This window comes from Aotus nancymaae, unplaced genomic scaffold (assembly GCF_030222135.1).
Source record: "Aotus nancymaae isolate 86718 unplaced genomic scaffold, 86718_ANA_hifiasm-v0.15.2.pri h1tg000067l, whole genome shotgun sequence".
Taxonomy (NCBI): domain Eukaryota; kingdom Metazoa; phylum Chordata; class Mammalia; order Primates; family Aotidae; genus Aotus; species Aotus nancymaae.
In genome coordinates this window covers 16,605,599-16,629,097 of record NW_026988482.1, presented here as the reverse complement: position 1 = coordinate 16,629,097, position 23,499 = coordinate 16,605,599, and the positions used below count along the sequence as shown (strand labels likewise).

At 44.1% G+C, this 23,499-nt stretch overlaps 1 protein-coding gene and 1 pseudogene across 1 annotated transcript in view; one reads left to right on the top strand and one right to left on the bottom strand.

Moving 5' to 3' along the window:
• Positions 1 to 23,499, top strand: part of LOC110569354 (potassium/sodium hyperpolarization-activated cyclic nucleotide-gated channel 4-like) — a 191,999-nt pseudogene that overhangs the window by 50,689 nt on the left and 117,811 nt on the right.
• LOC135270807 (uncharacterized) overlaps positions 1 to 23,499 on the bottom strand; it is a 72,425-nt gene that overhangs the window by 22,787 nt on the left and 26,139 nt on the right. Inside the window, exons 4-5 of the mRNA XM_064366951.1 lie at positions 21,781 to 21,858; positions 5,459 to 5,568 (exon numbers count right to left, since the gene is read on the bottom strand). Of these exons, the coding sequence (XP_064223021.1) occupies positions 5,459 to 5,568; positions 21,781 to 21,858 (188 nt within the window). The remainder of the gene's footprint in view (positions 1 to 5,458; positions 5,569 to 21,780; positions 21,859 to 23,499) is intronic.

The window sequence follows — 23,499 nt, the reverse complement described above, 5'->3', positions numbered from 1 at the left end:
TTCTTTAATTCACTGTGAGGTGTGAACTTTCTCAATGCACTGCCATGTATCAACAACTTTCAGAGTCAATCATGGGTAGCTGTATGGGCCTCACCTAGCAGTAGAGGAAAGCAAAATCCAAGACACAGCTTTTAGGAAGGTCTAGAAAGTGCCTAGTCTGGCCGGGCAAAGTAGTGGCTCACGCCTGTAATCCCAGCACTTTGGGAGGTCGAGGCTGGTGGATAGCTTGAGCTCCGAAGATTGAGACCAGCCTGAGCAACATGGTGAAACCCTGTCTCTACAAAAAAAAATGTAAAAATTAACTGGCTGTGGTGGCGCACACCTGTAATCCCAGCACTTTGGGAGGCCAAGGTGAGCGGATCACGAAGTCAAGAGATCGAGACCATCCTGGCCAACATGGTGAAACCCTGTCTCAAAAAAAAAAAAAACCCACATTTACAAACAAACTTTTTTTTTAATTGGCCGAACATAGTGTCAGGTGCCTGTAATCCAGCTACCAAGAAGGCTGAGGTGAGAGGATTGCTTAAGTCCAGGAGTTCAAAGCTGCAATGAGCTCTGATAGTACCACTGTACTCCTGGGCAACAGAACAGAACCCTACATCTCTAAAAAATGAAAATTTTAAATTTTTAAAATAATAAAAAAAGGCCAGGCATAGTGACTCACACCTGGAATCCTATTGCTTTGGGAGGCCAAGGTAGGTAGACTGCTTGAGTTTAAGACTAGCCTGGGCAATGTGGCAAAACCCTGTCTCTACCAAAAAAAAAAAAAAAAAAAAAATACAAAAATTAGCCAGGTGTGGTAGTGGGCACCTATAGTCCCAGCTACTGTGGAGAACTGAGTTGGGAGGATTGCTTCAGCACAGGAGATCGAGGCTGCAGTGAGCCATGACTGCACCATTACACTCCAGCCTGGGTGACAGAGGGAGACCTTGTCTCCAATAAGATAAAATAAGAAAAAAAAAAAAAAGAAAAGAAAGGGAAAGGAAGGAAAGAACAGAAAGAAAAAGAGAAAAGAAAGGAAGGAAAAGAAGGAAAGAAAGAGAGAGGGGGAGGGAAGGAAGGAGAATAAAAATTTCAGAGAAATGAATACCTCTTCCAGAGTTATCTTCTATAAGGGCATTTTAGTGACTTATTTGGCTAAATAAGAATAGACAACAAACATCACATTAGTATATTTGAGAAAATAAAATGCTAATTCCAGCACACCGAATGCCAATAGTCTGAGAGAGCTAGGACTCACAACTGGGCAACCACTGAAAGGGATTAACATTTTAACACAATACTTCTTACTCCTCTCCCCAAGTCCAGTGCAATGGCACACACAGCAGAAGGAGAGATAATATGCACCCTCAATCTGCCAGAGACTTGACAACAAAGAAAGCCAAGGGCATATGACACTGACAGAAATACACTTCGCAGGAAGGGTGGGATGAAAGGTTCTGCCTGACAGTGCACCATGGCTGACCCCTTCTCCTAGACAGAAATGATGAAGGCATAGGCTAACAGATTCATACCTTCATACCTGTTGGAAATTATTTCTCCAGATAGATAGCTGCTGCCTAAGTGATATCCTGATGAGTCACCACAGCCACAAAGTCAGTACTGCTGCAGAGCATCCTACTGTTTGACAGCTTGATATAGGCACTGGGAAAAGGCTAGAGCGACCTTGGTTATCATCTTGAGCAACCCCACTGAGGCACAAATACTCACACTATTTGACAAATAAAGCTAGCAGAAAGTTCCTTTACTTCCATCCCCTAGGCCAATAATAAATAAAGGACATTTCACATCAAGAGTCATGATAGCAGAGTTACAAAAAACTCAACCCAAAGTACTTCAGAGAAACCTTCTCAGAGGCGCGTGCGCACGCACGCACGCGCGCACACACACACACACACACACACACACACTCTTGGACTCTACTAAGAGTTGTGCTTCCGAGAGGCGCAAGCGCACAGACACACACACACACACACACTCAGGCTCTACTAAGAGTTGCCAAGCAGATCCTGGTGACTCAGAATCTGTACCAACTTTGCCTGTACGTAAATCTGGGGGAAAGAATAGACAGAGACTTTTTAAAAAAAAATTTAGACAGGGATCTCACTATGTTGCCCATGTTATCTTAAAACTCCTGGGCTCAAGTGCTCTTCCTGCCTCGGCCTCCAAAAGTGGTAGGATTACAAGCTTGAGTCACTGTGCCTGGCCTACAAGGACATTTTATGTTCCACAAATTCTTACTTTACTCACCTTGAGGACTCAGGACTTCTTCCCTCACATTCTTATGTCTCTCATAAGATGGTTCACTTTGTCACAAGGACCATAATCCACATCCATTTCCTTAAAGAATTCGTTTTAATAAACTTCAGATATAAAAATAAATTTTCTTAGAATTATAATTGAAGGCCAGGCACAGTGGCTCACGCCTGTCATCCCAGCACTTTGGGAGGCCAAGGTAGGCAGATAACCTAAGATCTGGAGTTCAAGACCAGCCTGGCCAACATGGTGAAACCCTGTCTCTGCTAAAAATACAAAAATTGACAGGGTGTGGTGGCTCACGCCTGTAATCCTAGCACTTTGGGAGGTCGGGGTGGATGGATCAGGAGTTCGACACCAGCCTGGTCAACCACAGTGAAACCCTGTCTCTACTAAAAATACAAAAATTAGCTGGGTGTGGTGGCGGGCACCTGTACTCCCAGCTACTTGGGAGGCTGAGGCAGGAGAATCACTTGAACCTGGGAGGTGGAGGTTGCAGTGAGCTGAGACTGTGCCACCGCCCTCCAGCCTGGGCAACAGAGCAAGACACCAAAAAAAAAAAAAAAAAAAAAAAAAATTAGCCGGGCTCGGTGGCGCACACCTGGAGTCCCAGCTACTTGGGAAGCTGAGACAGAAGGATCGCTGGAACCCAGGAGGCAGAGGTTGCAGTGAGCCAAGATTGCACTACTGCACTCCAGCCTGGCTAGACTCTCTCTCTCTCTCTCTCTCACACACTCTCTCTCTCTCTCTCTCACACACACACACACACACACACACACACACACACACACACACACACAATGTAGAATTGGAAATTATTTGACATGCGGAGAACGGTGAGAGAGAGAAAAAACATCGAATTTCAAATTATTTCAAATGCTACCAAGTGCTAGGTACTACAGTTAAATGTTCTGCATACATTATAAACCAAGAGTCACAACTCAAATGTATGCCACTCCTCAAGTTTCTCTGACCACCCCTTTAAAATTGCCCCCATCTTCATTCTCCCAATATCCTGCTTCATTTTCTTTACAGCACTCAGCTATCAGCTATTACACTGTTTTTGTCTATTTGCTTATGGTCTGTTTTCTCCCATTACAATAAAGTTATTCCGTATGTCTTGTTCACTGCAGCAACCTCAACATTCAGAAAGGTGACTGGTACACAGCACGTACTCAGGAATGAATGATTCCATTTATCCTACATAAGGGCTCCAAAAGATATGGGTAAGAGGGAATTGAGGATGTGGGAGGTTAAAAAATGTGCCAGTGGTAACCCACCTAGGAAGTAACATCTGACTCCAAAACCTGTACTCCTCTTTGTTATGCTGTACTACCTAAGTGCAAAAATTTCCCTGAAGATCTGATTCTCAAAACTTTTTCCATCAAAATGATTTTCACACACCCTGAATTGTGGTAAAGTTTATTAAAAAGAATACTGATGTGGGCCGGGCGCGGTGGCTCAAGCCTGTAATTCCAGCACTTTGGGAGGCCAAGGCGGGCAGATCACCAGGTCAAGAGATCGAGACCATCCTGGCCAATGGTCAAACCCCGTCTCTACTAAAGATATAAAAATTAGCTGGGTGTGGTGGCATGCACCTGTAGTCCCAGCTACTCGGGAGGCTGAGGCAGGAGAATCACTTGAACCCAAGAGGCGGAGGATACAGTGAGCTGAGATCACACCCCTGCACTCCAGCCTAGGTGACAGAGTGAGGCTCCATCTCAAAAAACGAAAAAAAAAAAAAAAAAAAAGAAAATGTACTAGTAATAGAAGTTTCAACTGGAGCATCAATACCTTTGAATGCATACATTTAAAGGTCAGATTTCTTTGCTATGTACCAAGTAAAACCAAAAAAGTCACATTTGTATAACATTTCATTAATTGTAAACACAATGCAAAAAATGTTTAAATACGAGTTAAAATACAGTGTATTACATTAGCTACAAAAAAATTAACTCCCTACAAATTTAAAATACAATCCATTTACAACTAAATGCTACCAATGCTACCACCATCTTCACACTTCTTGGTACCCAATAACCCCTAAAATTGAGAGGTGGTTTAGCAAACTGCATCAACATGCCACAGGCAAAGCATAGCTCTGAATTCTAGACATAAATAGTGCACTCAATGCAACTTTTATAAACATTTATGGACATTTCACTAGCTTTCCTTACTAGCCGAGTATGTATTCCTTTGCTAAGAAAACAAAAATAAGGCTGGGCGCGGTGGCTCACGCCTGTAATCCCAGCACTTTGGGAGGCCAAGGCGGGCGGATCACGAGGTCAAGAGATAGAGACCATCCTGGCCAACATGGTGAAACCTTGTCTCTACTAAAAATACAAAAATTAGCTGGGCGTGGTGGCGTGCGCCTGTGGTCCCAGCTACTCGGGAGGCTGAGGCAGAAGAATCGCTTCAACCCAGGAGGAGGAGGCTGCCGTGAGCTGAGACTGCGCCACTGCACTCCACCATGGCGACAGAGCAAGACTCTGTCCCAAAAAAAGAAAAAGAAAAGAAACAAAAATAAATATTTGGGGATTTCTTAATATTTAAAAAAATGAAATTAGCTGGGCATGGTGGCACACACCTGTACTACCAGCTACTCGGGAGGCTGAGGCAGGAGAATTGCTTGAATCCAGGAGACAGAGGTCGCAGTGAGTCAAGACTGTGCCACTGCACTCCAGCCTGGAAGACAGAGCGAGACTCTGTCTCAAAAAATGAATAAATAAATTTCAAAATGTTGGGAAGCCAAGGCGGGTGGATCACGCGGTCAGGAGTTGAAGGAAAGCCTGGCCAAGATGGTGAAACCCAGTCTCTACTAAAATTACAAAAATTAGCCAGGTGTGGCGGCGGGCACCTCTAATTCTAGGTACTTGGGAGGCTGAGGCAGAGAACTGCTTGAACCCAGGAGGCGGAGGGTGCAGTGAGCCAAGATCACACCACTGCATTCCAGCCTGGGCGACAGAGCAAGACCCCATCTCAAAAGAAAAAAAAAAAAAGGTTATATGACAAGACATTTGGCATGCTGGGTATTCAGTCTCACAATCATTTTTGAAATTATTTTCCAAATTGAGTTTCTATTTTTAAAAAAATCAGAAACTACTTCTCAGCAGAGAAATTATCTTCCTTTACAGTAGGCCAAAATGTTACATATTTAGAATTAAAACACTGGCAATTTCAATATGCAAATTTCAGAGCTTACCGAAAAGGTCCAGTTCTGTTAGCAGGTCGAGAATCCCCCCACATCTCTTTTTATCAAGAGGCTGCCAACAAGTAGATCCTTCTTCTACCAAATTCTGGTAATAGCAGTACCTGTATAAAATAAACCACAAAAATTAGTACTTTAGAACATGAATTAAAAGTTAAACTAGTTTCCCACTTCTTAGTTTATCAAGGACCACCACATCAGCAGCAATAATTCTGGAGCTCACTTTTAAACATTTACATATTATATTTATAATAAGAAAAATACATTTTTAATTAAAATGTGTACTCTGGGGTGGGGCGCGATGGCTCACATCTGTAACCTCAACACTTTGGGAGGCCAAGGCAGGAACATCACTTGAGCCAAGGAGTTTGAGACCAGCCTGGGCAACATGGCGAAACCTCATCTCTACTAAAAATACAAAAATTAGCCAGACATGGTGCCAGGTGCCTGTAATCCCAGCTCAGGAGGCTGAGGCAGGAGAATTGCTTGAACCCGGGCGGCAGAGGCTGCAGTGAGCCAAAATCATGCCACTGCACACCAGCCTGGGCAACAGAGCAAGAATCCATCTCAAAAAAAGAAAAAATACAAAACTTAGCCAGGCATGGTGACATATGCCTGTAGTCCCAACTTCTTTATTGGAAGGCTAAGGTGGATCGCTTGAGCTCGGGAGGTTGAGGCTGTAGTAAGCCAAGACTGCACCACTGCATTCCAGCTCAGGAAAGAGTGAGAATGTCTTAAAACAAAGAAAGAAAAAAAGTGGCCAGGCGTGGTGGCTCACGCCTGTAATCCCAGCACTTTGGGAGGCCGAGGCGGGTGGATCACGAGGTCAAGAGATCGAGACCATACTGGTCAACATGGTGAAACCTCATCTCTACTAAAATACAAAAAAATTAGCTGGGCGTGATGGTGAGCGCCTGTAGTCCCAGCTACTTGGGAGGCTGAGGCAGGAGAATTGCTTGAACCCAGGAGGCGGAGGTTGCGGTGAGCCGAGATCGTGCCATTGCACTCCAGCCTGGGTAAAAAGAGCGAAACTCAAGTCTCAAAAAAAAAGAAAAAGTGTACTCTGGGTACCATAAACTTTTTAATGTGCTATGAATGCTTCACATTTACTAAATAAAATAAGTATTTACTGATTTTTCTAGTGCTCACTAGCCCTTTCGTTTTGGAAACAGCATTGTAGTATCAACCCCACTGTCTCGGACCTATTCTAACACCATCCGGCACGACCAATCAGAATAATCTATTACTCTCACTACAGTCATTGCTTTGAAGACAGACATGGAACTCAAGTCAAGATGAAAAGTTATCTCCTGGACCTTTGTTATAGCTACTGAAAAAGTGGCAAATCTTCATGACCTTGGATTTGGCAATGATTTCTTAAATATGACCCCTAAAGCACAAGGAACTTTAAAATAAAAATTAAAGTGAACTTCTTCAAAATTTAAAACTTGTGTATCAAACGACACTATCAAGAGAGTAAAAAGACGGCCCATAGTCATCAAAATGGCAGACCAGAAGTTTCAAGGTCTCATTCCTTCATAGAACCATCAGAAAACAAGCAATAACTGTGTGAAACAACTTTGTCAGAGTTTTAGAAAACAGCCAAGGTCTACAAGCAAATATCCAATCAAGAAAAAGCCATCTTAAAAACACTAGCAAAGTTCTGTAGTGTTTTTACTCACCCTTGCCCCACCCCTTCTCCAGCATGGCAGTGGTTTTGGTCTTAAAGCAGTATAAGCCCAATTCCCAGCTCCCTCCCTCAAAGAGCAAAACAGACCTTACTTGTAAATTATCATAGGTATCTGTTCTACCCTGTCTAGGGGTATTTGAAGGACAGGCATAAGGTGCTCGTTTCTATTTCAACCTAACACAAAACTTAGGCAGAAAAAGCAGCAGGTATTACTAATGAAAGCTGTGAAGCAGACTACAGACTAACAGACACTAACAGACATATGGGGCAAGAGATTACAGATAGATGCCCAAGAACCAGGCACGGTGGCTCACACCTGTAATCCCAGCACTTTGGGAGGCCAAGGCAGGTGGATCATGTGAGGTCAGGAGTTCAAGACCAGCCTTAACAAAACGGTGAAATCCTGTCTCTTTAAAAAAAAAAAAGCCCGGGCGCCATGACTCACGCCTGTAATCCCAGCACTTTGGGAGGCCGAGGCAATTGGATCACGAGGTCAAGAGATCGAGACCATCTTGGTCAACATGGTGAAACCCCGTCTCCACTAAAAATACAAAAAAAAAGTTAGCTGGGCATGGTGGCGCGTGCCTGTAATCCCAGCTACTCAGGAGGCTGAGGCAGGAGAATTGCCTGAACCCAGGAGGCGGAGGTTGCGGTGAGCCAAGATCGCGCCATTGCACTCCAGCCTGAGTAACAAGAGCGAAACTCCGTCTCAAAAAAAAAGAAAAAAGGCAGAGAAGTTGAGGTGAAACTCTGGCAAATTAGGACATTCCAAAGCAACACGTATGTTGAGAAATTTAGAAAGCCATAAATGCCAAGGCAAAATGTATGATCATACAAGACCTAGGCTGGGCACAGTGGCTCACGCCTGTAATCCTTGCACTTTGGTAGGCCAAGGTGGGTGGATCACTTGAGGTCAGGTGCTCAAAACCAGCCTAGTCATACTAAAAATACAAAAAATTAGCTGGGCATGGTGGCAGGCACCTATAGGCCCAGCTAACTTAGGAGGCTGAGGCAGGAGAACCACTAGAACCCAGGAGGTGAAGGTTGGGGTGAGCCGAGATCATGCCACTGCACTGCAGACTGGACAATAGAGCGAGACTTCATCTCAAAAAAAAAAAAAAAAAAAAAACGACCTAAACATAAACTGACAACCAAGAATTCTGTATCTGAGAAAACCGTCCTTTAAAAATTAAGGAAAAAAATAAAGACATTCTCAGATAAACAAAAGCTGATAGAGGCTCTTATACCGCTATACATTACCAACTACAGTCCCAGCTACTTGGAAGCCTGAGGCAGGAGCATCACTTGAACCTAGGAGGCGGAGGCTGCAATGAGCTGAGATCGAGCCACTGTACTCTAGCCTGGCAACAAAGACTCCTTCTCCCCCACCTCCCCCCTCCAAAAATAAGGAAAGAAAGAAAAGAAAGAAATCAATCAATCAATCAATCAATCTCTGGTAAAGGCAAACACAGGAGCAATTAGCATTATTGTAAAAATTAGCATTATTGTAATTTTGCTTTGTAACTCTGCTTTTCATTTTCAATGTGATCTAAAAACAAATGCATAAAAAATTATTAATCTAGGCTAACGAGATAACGATTTACAAAGACGTAATCTATGACATAACAGAAAAGGGACGAGAAAGGAGCTGCACCGGAGCAGAGATCTGTATACTATGGAACTTAAGTTATTATAAATTCAAATTAGATTATAACTGTGAGATGTTAACTCCCATGGTAACTGCAAAGAAAACATCTTTAGAATACACACATTAGAAAATGAGGTTGCCTCCTTATGCACTAAGAAGAAAAAAAAAAAAAAGAAAATGAGAAGTGGCTAGGCACAGTGGCTCAGGCTTGTAGTCCTAACACTTTGGGAGGCCGAGGTGGGAGGATCACTTAAGCTGAGGAGCTTGAAACCACCATGGGCCACATAGTGAGACCCTATCTCTACTACAGGCCAGTGGCTAAAATCTGTAATCCTAGCACTTTGGAAAGCCAGGTGCTTGAGGCCAGGAGTTTGAGACCAGCCTAGGCAACATAGCAAGACGCCATCTCCATGAAAAATTAAAAAAATTAAAAAGCCAGGTGGCGCATGCCTGTAGTTCCAGGTACTTGGGAACAACAAAGCAGGAGTATTGCTTGAGCCCAGGAGACCGAGGCTGCAGTGAGCTATGATCTCACCACTGTACTCCAACCTGGGCAACATACACAAGCACAGCAAGACCCTGTCTCTTAAAAAAAAAAAAAAAATTGGGCCAGCACAGTAGCTCATGCCTGTAATCCCAACACTTTAGGAGGCCAAGGCAGGCAGATTACCTGAGGCTAGGAGTTTAAGACCAGCCTGACCAACATGGAGAAACCCGATCTCTACTAAGAACACAAAATTAGCCAGGTGTGGTAGGCCATGTCTGTAATCCCAGCTACTTGGGAGGCTGAGGCAAGAGAATTGCTTGAACTCGGGAGGTGAAGGTTGCAGTGAGCTGAGATTCTACCATTGCAGTCCAGCCTGAGTGACAGAATGAGACTCCAACTCAAAAAAAAAAAAGAACACCAACATGATCCGACTATATGCTATCTTCAGGAAATTCACTTTAGATCCAAAGACACAAATAGGTTTGAAAGTAAAAGGATGCAAAAAGATATTTCATGCAGATAATAATCAAAAGAGTTGGGGTGATTCTATTAATACCACACAAAACAGACTTTAAATACAAAAAGGTTACAAGAGACAAAGAAATATATATATATATGCTTGTGGTTTTTTTGTTTTTATTTTGTAGACAGAGGATCTCACTTTGTTGACCAGACTGGGTCTCATACTCCTGGGCTCAAGTGATCCTCCCACTTCAGCCTCTCAAAGCGCTGGCTCATTATAGACATGAGCCACTGTGTGCCTGGTCTATATATTAATTTAAAAGCCTAATACAGTAAGACAATATAACAATTATGCACCTAATAATAGGACCTTAAAATGTAGAAAGCAAAAATTAAAAGATTTGAAGGAAGACATAGTTCTTCAGTAACAGCTGAAAACCTCAAACCCCACTTTCAACAAGGAGACTGATCAGACAGAACATAAGGAGGGAACTTGAATAACACAATAAACCAACTAGACCTAACAGACATACACAGAATGCTCCATCCAACAATGGCAGAATTACATTCTTCTCAAATGCACATGAAACATTCTTGGCCAGGCACAGTGGCTCATACCTGTAATCCCAACACTTTTGAGAGGCTGAGGTGGAAGGACTGCTTGAGGCCAGGAGTCCAAGACCCACCTGAGCAATACAGCCAGACACCATCTGCTCAAATAAAAGCAAAAATCTGGTGGCATGCCCTTGTAATCCCAGCTACCTGGGAGGCTGAGGCAGGAGAATAGCTTTAACCAGGAGGTGGAGGCTGCAGTGAGTCAAGATTGTGCCACTGTACCCCAGCCTGGGTGACAGAGCGACACTCCATCTCAAAAAAAAATAAAATAAAATTAAAATTGGCTGGACATGATTGTGTGTGCCTGTATTCCCAGCTACTCAGGAGGCTGAGGTGGGAGGATTATTTGAGCCCAGGAGGTCAAGTCTGCAATGAGCTATGATCATGCTACTGCACGCCAGTGTGGGTGACAGAGTGAGACCCTGTCTCCCAAAAAAAAAAAAAAAAGTATGCTCTCCAACCAAAACAGTCAGAAATCAGTAACATAAGAAAAGCTGGACATTTAATCAATAAATTTTAAATGTGTATAATCTCTGACTTTCCAGTTCCATTTCCAGGAACTCATTCTCTAGACAAATTTATAGTGTAAGGTGACAAGTTTACAAAGGTACACATTAGAGCATGGATTATAATAGCAAAAGATCATAGGCTGGGCACGGTAGCTCACACCTGTAATCCCAGCACTTTGGGAGGCCGAGGTGGGTGAATTACCTGAGGTCAGGTGTTCGAGACAAACCTGGACAACTTGGTGAAATCCCGTCTCTACTAAAAATACAAAAAAAAAAAAAAAAAAAAAAAAAATCAGCCAGGTTTGGTGGCTCAGGCCTGTAACCCAGCTACTCGGGAGGCTGACACAGGACAATCACTTGAACCTGGGAAGCAGAGTTTGCAGTGAGCCGAGGTCATGGCACTGTACTCCAGCTTAGGCAACTAGAGCAAAACTTGGACTCAAAAAAAGAACACTATGCAACTCAGGCCTGGCGCAGCAGCTCAAGCATATAATCCCAGCACTTTCGGAGGCCAAGGCAAGCAGATCGCTTGAGCCTTGAAATTCAAGACCAGCCTGGGCAACACATGGTGAGACCCTGTCTCTACAAAAATTAGCTGGGTGTGGCAGCAGGTATCTGTAGTCCCAAATACTCTGGAGGCTGAGATAGGAGGATCCCGAGGCCTGATCCCAGGAGGCAGAGGTTGCTTAAGCCAATCACACCACTGCACTCCAGCCTAAGTAAGAGCAAGACTCAGTCTCAAAAAAAAAAAAAAAGCTACTATGTAACTCTAAAAAAAAATCAAGTAGCTATGGTAATTGATACAGAATAAGCTATTATGTATTAAGCTTTTAAAATGTGTGCAAAATATTTGTAACCTGGTAATATCTACAAAATAGAAAAAAATATATATATACAACAAAGTTACTGGACTGACACTTCCCAATTCCAAAACCCACCACAAAGCTACAGTAATCAAGACAGTGTGGGCCGGGCATGGTGGCTCACCCTGTAATACCAGCACTTTGGGAGGCCAAGGCGGGCAGATCATGAGGTCAGGAGTTCGAGACCAGCCTGAACAACACGGTAAAACCCCGTCTCTACTAAAATACAAAAATTAGCAGGGCATGGTGGCGCACGCCTGTAATCCCAGCTACTCAGGAGGCTGAGGCAGGAGAATGGATTGAACCGAGGAGGCGGAAGTTGCAGTGCGCCAAGATCATGCCCCTGGCACTCAAGCCTGGGCAACAGAGTGAGACTCCATCTCAAAAAAAAAAAAAGAAAGAAAGACAGTGTAGGCCAGGCGCAGCGGCTCACATCTGTAATCCGAACACTTTGGGAGGCCGAGGCAGATGGATCACGAGGTCAGGAGATGGAGACCATTCTGGCCAACATGGTGAAAACCCACCTCTACTGAAAAAAAAAAAAAATACAAAAAAATTAGCTGGGCGCACACCTGTAGCCCCAGCTACTGGGGAGCCTGAGGCAGGAGAACTGCTTGAACCCGGGAGGCGGAGATTAAAGTGAGCCAAGATCGTGCTCCTGGCACGACAGTGCGAGACTCCGTATCAAAAACAAAACAAAACAAGACAGGGTGGCACTGACATAAGATTGGCATACAGACCAAGGAAACACAATTAAGAGCCTATAAACAGGACAGGCACAGTGGCTCACATCTATAATCCCAACACTTTGGGAGGCTGAGGCAGGAGGATCACTTGAGCCCAGAAGTTGACACCATACTGGGCAAAATAGTGAGAACTTGTCTCTACAAAAAAAAAAAAAAAAAAAATTTCTGAGACCGTATCTCACTCTGTCACCCAAGCTGGAGTGCGGTGGTGCATTCTCAGCTCACAGCTCACTATAACCACCACCTCCCAAGCTCAAGCAATCCTCTCACCTCAGCCTCTTGAGTAGCTGGGACCACAAGCATGCACTACCATGCCCCACTAAGTTTTCTGTGTATTTCTGATATACGCAGGCTTTTGTCATGTTGCCCAGGCTGGTCTCAAACTCCTGATTCAGGTAATCAGCCTGCCTCAGCCTCTCAGAGTACTGGGATTGCAAGTGTGAGCACCCCACCCAGCCTACAAAAAAATTTTTTTATTTAGCCATGTCCAGCTGGGCATGGTGGCTCATGCCTGTAACCCCAGTAACCCCAGTACTTTGGGAGGCTGAGGCGGCTGGATAATATGAGGTCAGGAGTTCAAGACCAGGTGGACCAACATGGTGAAACCCCATCTCTACTAAAAATACAAAAGTAAACCAAGCTAATTATAAAGACGCAGTGGCGCATGCCTGTAATCCCAGCTACTCAGGAGACTGTGGCAGGAGGATCACTTGAACCCAGAAGGCAGAGGTTGCAGTGAGCTAAGATTGTGTCACTGCACTCCAGCCTGGGTGACAGAATGAGACTGTCTCAAAAAAAAAAAAATTAGCAGTAAGGTGTGATGGTACACCTCTATGGTTCCAGTTACTCAGAAGGCTAAAGTGGGAGGACGACTTAAGCATGGGAGTTTCAGCCTGCAGTGAGCCATGACTGCACCACTCCACTCCAGCCTGGGCAACAGAGGAGACCCTGTTATAAAAAAAAAAAAAGAAAGAAAGAAAGAAAGAAAGAAAGAGAGAGGGTTGGGCGCAGTGGCTCACGCCTGTAATCCCAACACTTTGGGAGGCCAAGGAGAGCGGATCGCAAGGTCAGGAGTTCTAGACCGGACTGGCCAATATGGTGAAACCTTGTCTCTACTAAAAATACAAAAATTAGCCAGGTGTAGTGGTGAGCACCTGCAGTCTCAGCTACTCAGGAGGCTGAACAGGAGAACTGCTTGGACCCGGGAAGCATAGGTTGCAGTGAGCTGAGATCGGGCCACTGCACTCCAGCCTGGGCAATACAGAGACACTCAGTCTCAAATTAATTAATTAATTAATTTTAAATAAATAAATTAGCCAGGCATGGTGGTACAAACCTATAGTCCCAACTACTCAAGAGACTGAGGTGGGAGGTTCACTTAAGCCTAGGAATCTGGGGTCTAGCCTGAGCAACATGGCAAGACCCTGTTTCAAAAAAGAAATCCGAATTGAGTAAATATTTATGATATATATCACTATAATTAGTCATAATGTTCACTATGATAAGGAAAACACAAACATAAGATACTAGTACACACTCACTAGAATGGCTAAAATTAAAAACATACCAAATCAAATATACAGAAGGATTTCCAGCAATGAGAACACCTGCCTGTAATCCCAGAACTTTGGAAGGGCTGAGACAGACAGATTGCCTGAGATCAAGAGTTCAAGGCCAGCCTGTGAAACATGGTAAAACCATGTCTCTACAAAAAAATACAAAAATTGGGCCAGGCGCCGTGGCTCATGCCTATAATCCCAGCACTTTGGGAGGCCGAGGTGGGAGAATCACATGAGGTCAAGAGTTTGAGACCAGCCTGGCCAACATGGCAAAACTCTGTCTCTACTAAAAAAAAAAAATTAGGCTGGGTGCAGTGGCTTGAGCCTTTAATCCCAACACTTTGGGAGGCCGAGGCAGGCAGATCATGAGGTCAAGTTCGAAATCATACTGACCAACATGATGAAACCCCATCTCTCTTAAAAATACAAAAATTAGGCCAGGTGCAGTGGCTCACTCCTGTAATCCCAGCACTTTGGGAGGCTGAGGCGGGCAGATCACAAGATCAGAAGTTCAAGACCAGCCTGACCAACATGGTGAAACCCCATATCTACTAAAAATACAAAAATTAGCCTGGCGTCGTGGTGTGTGCCTGTAATCCCAGCTACTCAGGAGGCTGAGGCAGGAGAATCACTTGAACCAGGGAGTCAGAGGTTGCAGTGAGCCAAGATCTCACCACTGAACTCCAGCCTGGGGACAGAGCAAGACTCTGTCTCAAAGAGAAAAAAAAAATACAAAAATTAACCAGGTGTGGTGGCACATGCCTGTAATCTCACCTACTTGGAAGGTTAAGGCAGGAGAATCACTTGAACCTCAGAGGCAGAGGTTGTGGTGAACAGAGATTATGCCATTGCACTCCAGCCTGGGGGACACAATGAGACTCTGTCGCAAAAAAAAAAAAAATTATCCAGGCATGGTAGCTCATGTCTATAGTCCCAGATACTCAGGAGAGACTGAAGTGGGAGGATCACTTGAGCCCAGGAGGTCAAAGCTGCAGTGAGTTACAATCGTGCCACTGCCCTCCAGCCTAGGTCATAAAGCGAGACCCTGTCTTTTTTTTTTTTTTTTTTTTTTTTAAAAAAAAAAAGACCTCTTCTCATACATTGCTGATGAGAATACAAAACAGTACATCCATTTTGGAAACTGGTCTAATAAGTACTAACCTATGATCAGCAACTCCACTCCTTCATTTTCTGTTTTCTTTATATTTTCTGTGTCCAATCACACATTAAGCAACGCCACTTCTTGGGATTTATCCAAAATTAATAAAAACAAAAGACTTGTATAAAAAAATTCACAACACCTTTATTTATAATACTTTTTTTTTTTGAGACGGAGTCTCGCTCTGTCACCCAGTTGGCAGTGCAGTGGCGTGATTTTGCCTTACTGCAACCTCCCTCTCCCAGGTTCAAGCGATTCTCCTGCCTCAGACTCCCAAGTAGCTGGGACTACAGGTGCTTGCCACCACACCCGGCTAATTTTTGAATTTTTAGTAGAGATGGGGTTTCACCATATTGGCCAAGCTGGTCTCGAACTCCTGACCTTGTCATCCGCCTGCCTCAGCCTCCCAATAATACTTTTTAAAAATGAAAACATAAACTGTCATGAGATTAAAGTCAAAAAAAAAAAAAAGAAGAGGCCGGACACGGTGGCTCACGCCTGTAATCCTAGCACTTTGGGAGGCCGAGGTGGGTGGATCACCTGAGGTCAGGAGTTCAAGACCAGCCTGGCCACCATGGTGAAACCCCATCTTAAAAAAAAAAAAAGAAAGAAAGAAAGAAGCAACCCAAATATACTTAAACAGGAGATGAGATAAAACATTGGTGTCCTGAACGGTTTTCCTCTCTGGGACAATTTACTTCAGTTAGGTTTCAAATGAAGAAGTGCTTTCTTTCATAAAGTGAGAGGGGGTGAACAGGGGAAAGCAGAAAGAAAATCAACAAGACCTCAGTTTCACTCTTGTTGCCCAGGCTGGAGTGCAGTGGTGCGATCTTGGCTCTCTGTAACCTCCGCCTCCTGGTTTAAGTGATTCTCCTGCCTCCTGCCTCAGCCTCCTGAGTAGCTGGGATTACAGGCAAGCACCACCACACTCGGCTACTTCTGTATTTTTAGCAGAGACGGGGTTTCACCATGTTGGTCAGGCTGGTCTCAAACTCCCGACCTCAGGTGATCCGCCTGCCTCAGCCTCCCAAAATGCTGGGATTACAGGTGTGAGCCACTGCAGCTGGCCCAACAAGACCTATTCTTTTTATTTATTTATTTATTTTAATTCAGCAGAGAGCATTAACAAAAGAGGAAAGAATGAACAACTTAAAAATGAAAATAAAAATTATTTTATAATTATGGTAAAACATTTGGGTATGTAAAGAGTCTCACTCTGTTGCCCAGGCTAGAGTGCAGTGGCACAGTCTCGGCTCACTGCAACCTCTGTATCCAGGTTCAAGCAATTCTTGTGCCTCAGCCTCCCAAATAGCTAGAATTACAGGCACGCACCACCACACCTAGCTAATTTTTGTATTTTGGTAGAGTCGGGGTTTCACCATGTTGCCTAGGCTGGTCTTGAACTCCTGAGCACAGGAAATCTGCTCACCTCAACCTCCCAAAGTGCTAAGACTATAATATAAGCATAAGCCACCATGCCCAGCCTATTTTAACCATCTTTAAGTGTACCATTTAGCTACAGCAATCACAACAGTACAGTGATGGCATAAAGATAGACATAAAGACCAGTCAACTGAATGGAGAGATGAGAAATAACTCCTCACATATATGGTCAATTTTTTTCTTTTGAGATGGATTCTCGCGTCTTGCCCTGTCACCCAGGCTGGAGTGCAATGGCGCCATCTCGGCTCACTGAAGCCTCCGCCTCCCGGGTTCAAGTGATTGTCTTGCCTCAGCCTCCCAAGTAGCTGGGATTACAGGCAGGCACCACTATGCCCAGCTAATTTTTGTACTTTTAGTACAGATAGGGTTTCACCGTGTTGGCCAGGCTGGTCTTGAACTGCAGTCAACTGATTTTCAAGAAAGGTGTTAAAAATATTCAATGGGAAAAGTACAATCTTTTTCCCAGATGGAAAATGGTACTGGGAAAACTGAATAACCACATGCAAAACAATAAAGTGGGACTCTTACCCAACATAATATATTTAAAAAACCCAAACTGGATCAAAGACCCAAACCTAAGAGCTAAAACTATAAAACTCTTAGGGGAAAAGTTTCAACTGGCAATAATTTGCAAATGAGGCACAGATTTAAAAAAAAAGATAAATTGGACTTCATCAAAACGAAAACCTCTGTGCATCAAAAGACACTATCAACAGAGTATAAAGACAACCCACAGGAAAAAAAAAGAGAATAAGAAAAAAAAAGATAACCCACACAGAGAAAAAAATATTTGTAAATCACATTATCTGACAAGGAATATCTAGAGTATATAAAGGACTCCTAAAACTCAACAACAAAGACGAAAACCTAATTTTATTTTATTTTTAGAGACTGTCACCCAGGGTGGAGTGCAGTGGTGCAATCACAGCTCACTGCACCCTCAAACACCTGGGCTTAAGAGATCCACCTACCTCAACCTCCCGGGAAGCTGGGACTACAGGTGTGCACCTCCACGCCCAGCTCAAAAACCTAATTTTAAAATGGTCAACCAAAGACATGAATAGATACTTCTTCAAGGATGATATACAAATAACCAATAAACACATGAAAAGATGCTCAACATCACTTATCATTAGGGAAATGCAAATCAAAACCACAATGAGATACCACTTCACATCCATTAGGATAGCTATTAACGAAAGAAAGAAAGAAAGAAAGAAAGAAAAGAGAAAAAGGCCCGCACCTGTACTACCAGCACTTTGGAAGGCCAAGGTGCACAGATCACTTGAGGTCAGGAGTTCAAGACCAGCCTGGCCAACAAGGTGAAACCCCATCTATGCTAAAATACAAAGATCAGCCAGGCATGGTGGCACATGCCTGTAATCCCAGCTACTTGGAAGGCTGAGGCACAAGGATCTCTTCAACCTGGGAGGCAGAGGTTGCAGTGAGCTGAGATCACGCCACTTCACTCTGCGGTAGGCAACAGAGTGAGACTCTGTCTCAAAACTAATAAAATAAAATGCCAGCCGGGCATGGTGGCTCACACCTGTAATCCCAGCACTTTGGGAGGCCGAGGCAGGCGGATCACAAGGTCAAGAGATCGATACCATCCTGGCCAACACAGTGGAACCCTGTCTCTACTAAAATACAAAAATTAGCTGGGTGTGGTGGCACGCGCCTGTGATCCCAGCTACTCGGGAGGCTGAGGCAGGAGAACTGCTTGAACCGGAGGTGGACGCTGCAGTGAACCGAGATCTCGCCACTGCACTCCAGCCTGGCACCTGGTGAAAGAGCGAGACTCTGTTTCTATAAAACAGAAAGAAAAAAAAAGAAAACGCCAGGCGCAGTGGCTCATGCCTGTAATTTCAGCACTTTGGGAGGCCAAAGTGGGAGGATTGCTTGAGTTCAGGAGATGGAGACCAGCATGAGCACATGGCGAGACCCCAACTCTACAAAAAATAAAATAGCCAGGGCTGGGCATGGAGATTCACACTTGTAATCCCTTCTATTCTCATGTAGCCTTTTCTCTCTGTACATGGACTCCTGGTATCTAGTCCTTTTCTTATAAGGACACCAGTCCTACTGGATTAAGGCCTCATCCTTATGATATATTCTAATTTGTTAATTATCTCTGTAAAGATTCACACTGCAGCTTAGGGCTTCAACATATGAATTTTCAGGAGGACACAATTCAGTCTATAACGAAACCTTTGTGCATTGTTGGTAGAATGTAAAATGGTGCAACCACTGTGCCAAACAGTAGGGCAGTTCCTTAAAAAAAAGACACGTAAAACTTAGGCAACATAGCGAAATCCCACAGCTACAAAAAAAATTAAAAAATAAGCTAGGCGTGGTGGTGTGCACCTGAATTCTCAGCTACTCAAGAGGCTGAGGTGAGAGGATAGCTTGAACCAAGAAGATCAGGGATAAAGAGAGCTGTCACTGCACAACTGCACTCACCTGGACAACAGAGCAAGACCCTGTCAAAAAAAAAAAAACTGCCAGGTGTGGTGCTTTACACCTGTAATCCCAGCACTTTGGGAGGCTGAGGCAGGTGATTACGAGGTCAGGAGATCAAGACCATCCTAGTCAACACGGTGAAACCCCGCCTCTACTAAAAATACAAAAAATTAGCCAGGTGTGGTGGAACATGCTTGTAGTTCCAGCTTCTCTGGAGGCTGAGGCAGGAGAATCACTTGAACTCAGGAGGCAGAGGTTGCAGTGAGCTGAAATCATGCCACGGCACTCCAGCCTGGGCAACAGAGCAAGATTCCATCTCAAAAAAAAAAAAAAAGGAATGAAAGTAAAAAGTCTTGGTATTTGTGGCTGGGCATGGTGGCTCACACTATAATCCCAGCACTTTGGGAGGCCAAGGCAGGTGGATCACCTGAGGTCAGAAGTTCAAGATCAGCCTGGCCAATAGTTAACGGTGGAACTCCTTCTCTACCAAAAATACAAAAAGCAAAAAGTAGCTGGGCATGGTAGTGCACACCTGTAATCCCAGCTACTCAGGAAGCTAAGGCAGGAGAATGCTTGAACACACAAGGCAGAGGTTGCAGTGAGCCGTGATCACGTCAGTACTTTGGGAGGCCAAGGCGGGCGGATCACGAGGTCAAGAGATCAAGACCATCCTGGCCAATATGGTGAACCTCGTCTCTACTAAAAATACAAAAATTAGTCAGGTGTGGTGGCCTGTAGTCTCAGCTACTCAGGAGTATGAGGCCGGAGAATCCCTTGAACCCGGGACGCACAGGTTGCAGTGAGCTGAGATTGTGCCACTGCACTTCAGCCTGGCCACAGAGCAAGACTTCATCTCAAAAAAAAAAAAAAAAAAAAGATATTTGTAAACCGATATTCATAGCATCATTATTCACAATAGCAAAAAGGTGGAAATAACCCAAATGTCCATCAACATATGAATGGATAAACAAAACGTGATATGTACACATAATGGAATATTACTCAGCCTTAAAAAGGAATAAAATTCTGGGCCAGGCATGGTGGCTCACACCTATAATCCCAACACTTTGGAAGGCCGAAGCAGGCAGATCACCGTGTCAGGAGACCAAGACCATCCTAGCTAACACAGTAAAACCCCGTCTCTACTAAAAACACAAAAAATTAGCCAGGCATGGTGGCACTCGCCTGTAGTCCCAGCTACTAGAGAGTCTGAGGCAGGAGAATCACTTGAACCTGAGAGGCAGAGGTTGCAGTGAGCCGAGATCACAACACTGCACTCCAGCCTGGGCAACAGAGTGAGACTCCGTTTCAAAAAATAAAATTCTGATGCACACCACAAGATGGATGAATCCTGAAGACATTATGCTAAGTAAAATAAGCCATACAAAAAAGAACAAATATTATATGATTCCACTTACATGAGACACCTAGAGTAGCCAAATTCATAGACAGAAAGCAGAATGGTGGTTGTCAGAGGGTAGGGGAGGAGAGAATGGGGAGTTACTGTTCAATGGGTACAGAGACTCAGTTTGGAAAGATGGAAAAAATTCTAGGCCAGGCGCGGTGGCTCACACCTGTAATCCCAGCACTTTGGAAGGCCAAGACGGGTGGATCACAAGGTCAGGAGTTCGAGACCAGCCTGACCAACATGGTGAAACCTCGTCTCTTAAAAAAAAAAAAAAGTTCTGAAGCTGGATTTTTATGATGGTTGCACACCAACAAGAATGTACTTAATACCAATGAATGGTACACTTAAAAATGGTTAAAAAGGGCCGGGCGCGGTGGCTCAAGCCTGTAATCCCAGCACTTTGGGAGGCCGAGGCGGGTGGATCACGAGGTCAAGAGATCGAGACCATCCTGGTCAACATGGTGAAACCCCGTCTCTACTAATACAAAAAATTAGCTGGGCACGGTGGCGCGTGCCTGTAATCCCAGCTACTCAGGAGGCTGAGGCAGGAGAATTGCCTGAACCCAGGAGGCGGAGATTGCGGTGAGCCGAGAGATCGCGCCATTGCGCTCCAGCCTGGGTATCAAGAGCGAAACTCCGTCTCAAAAAAAAAAAAAAAAAAAAAAAAAAAAAAATGGTTAAAAAGGGCCAGGTGCGGTGGCTCAGGCCTGTAATCCCAGCACTTTGGGAGGCCGAGGCGGGTGGATCACGAGGTCAGGACTCCAAGACCAGCCTGGTCAAGATGGTGAAACCCTGTCTCTACTAAAAATACAAAAAGTAGTAGCCTGTAATCTCAGCTACTCGAAAGGCTGAGGCAGAGAACTGCTTGAACCTGGGAGGCAGAGATTGCAGTGAGCCGAGATGGCACTACTATACTCTAATCTGGGCAATAGAGCGAGACTCCATCTCAAAAGAAAAAATAGTTAAAAAAGATACAAATGAGCAAAAACCAAGAAAACACAATGAGATACCACTTCACACTCATTAGGATGGCTACTATCAAAACAAATAAAAAAACACATATACAAACAAAAATTTACCAAAAAAGGATAAACAGAAAATAAGTGTTGGGGAGGACGTGGGAAAATTGGAACCCTTGTGTACTACTGGTGGGAATGTGAAATGATGCAGCCACTAAGGAAAACAGTATGGTGATTCCTCAAAGAGCTAAACATTTAATAGCCAACTATCAGCTAGGTGCAGTGGCTCATGCCTATAATCCCAGTACCTTGAGAGGCCAAGGAGGGAAGATGGCTTGAGGCCAGGAGATCGAGACCAGCACGGGCAGCATAGGGAGACCCCGTCTCTATAAAAAAACAAAAGTAAAAAAATTATGGGCCAGATGTGGTGGCTCATGCCTGTAATCTCAGCCCTCTGGGAGGCCAAGGCAAGAGAATCACTTTACCCCAGGAGTTCGAGACCAGCCTATACAACAAGGGAAGAGTTCATCATAATAAAAAATAAAAATTAAACAAAAAAAAATATTAGCTGGTTGTGGCAGCCCATACCTGTAGTCCCAGCTACTAAGGAGGCTGAGGCAGGACGACTGCTTGAGCCTACAGGTTCAAGGATGCAGTGAGCCATGACTATGCCACTCAACTCCAGCCTGGGCAACAGAGCAAGACTCTGTCTCTAAAAGAAAATTAATAATAATAATTACCATATAGCAATTTCACTTCTGGGTATATACCCAAAAGAATGCAAAGCAGGAACTCAAAGAGATATTTGTACACCAATGTTCACAGAAGCATTATTTACAATAGTCAAAAGGTAGAAACAACCCAAGTGTCTACTACAAATTAATTAATAAAACAAAATGTGGTGTACACACACAATGGATTAAGCCATAAAAAGGAATGAAGTTCTGATACACGCTACAACATGGGTTAACCTTGAAACCATTACACTAAGTGACATAAACCAGACACAAAAAGGACAAATATTATATGATTCCATTTAGTATTTGCAGTACCTAGAACAGGCACATTCATACAGATGCAAAGTAGATCAAAGATTACAAGGGGCTAGAAGGAGGAGGAAATGGCAAGTTATTTGTTTAATGGTTACAGTTTTTTGTTTTTTTTTTGAAACTGAGTCTCCCTCTGACGCCAGGCTGGAGTGCAGCGGCGCGATCTCAGCTCACTGCAACCTCGGCCTCCCAGGTTCAAGAAATTCTCCTGCCTCAGCCTCCCAAGTAGCTGGGACTACAGGCGAACACCACCACGCCAGGCTAATTTTTGTATTTTTAGTAGAGACGGGATTTCACCGTGTTAGATCTCCCGACCTTGTGATCCACCCGCCTCAGACTCCCAAAGTGCTGAAATTACAGGCATGAGCCACCATGCCTGGCCTTCTTTTTTTTCAGATGGAGTCTGGCTCTGTAGCCCAGGCTGGCATGCAGTGGCATGATCTCAGCTCACTGCAACCTCCACCTCCCGAGTAGCTGGGGTTACAGGTGCACGCCACATGCCTGGTTAATTTTTGTATTTTTAGTAGAGACAGGGGTTTTGCTATTTTGGCCAGGCTGTACTCGAACTCCTGACCTCAAGTGATCTGCCCGCCTCGGCCTCCCAAAGTGCTGGGATTACAGGCATGAGCCACCACCCCTGTCCGGTTACAGAGTTTCTGTTTGAGACAATAAAGTTTCGGAAACAGTGGTGTTGCTTGTTATTACATTGTGAATGTAATTAATACCACTAAATTGTATACTTAAAAATGGTTTAAAGGACAAATTTTGTCAAAATATACATAAACACACATAAAAATATATATTTAAAGCAATATGTTTTATTTATTTATTTATTTATTTAATTTTTAGACAAGAGTCTTGTTCTGTCGCCCACATTGGAGTACAGTGGCATGATTTCCCCTCACTTCAATCTCTACCTCCCCGGCTCAAGTGATTTTCCCATCTCAACCTCCCGAGTAGCTAGGACTAACAGGAGCA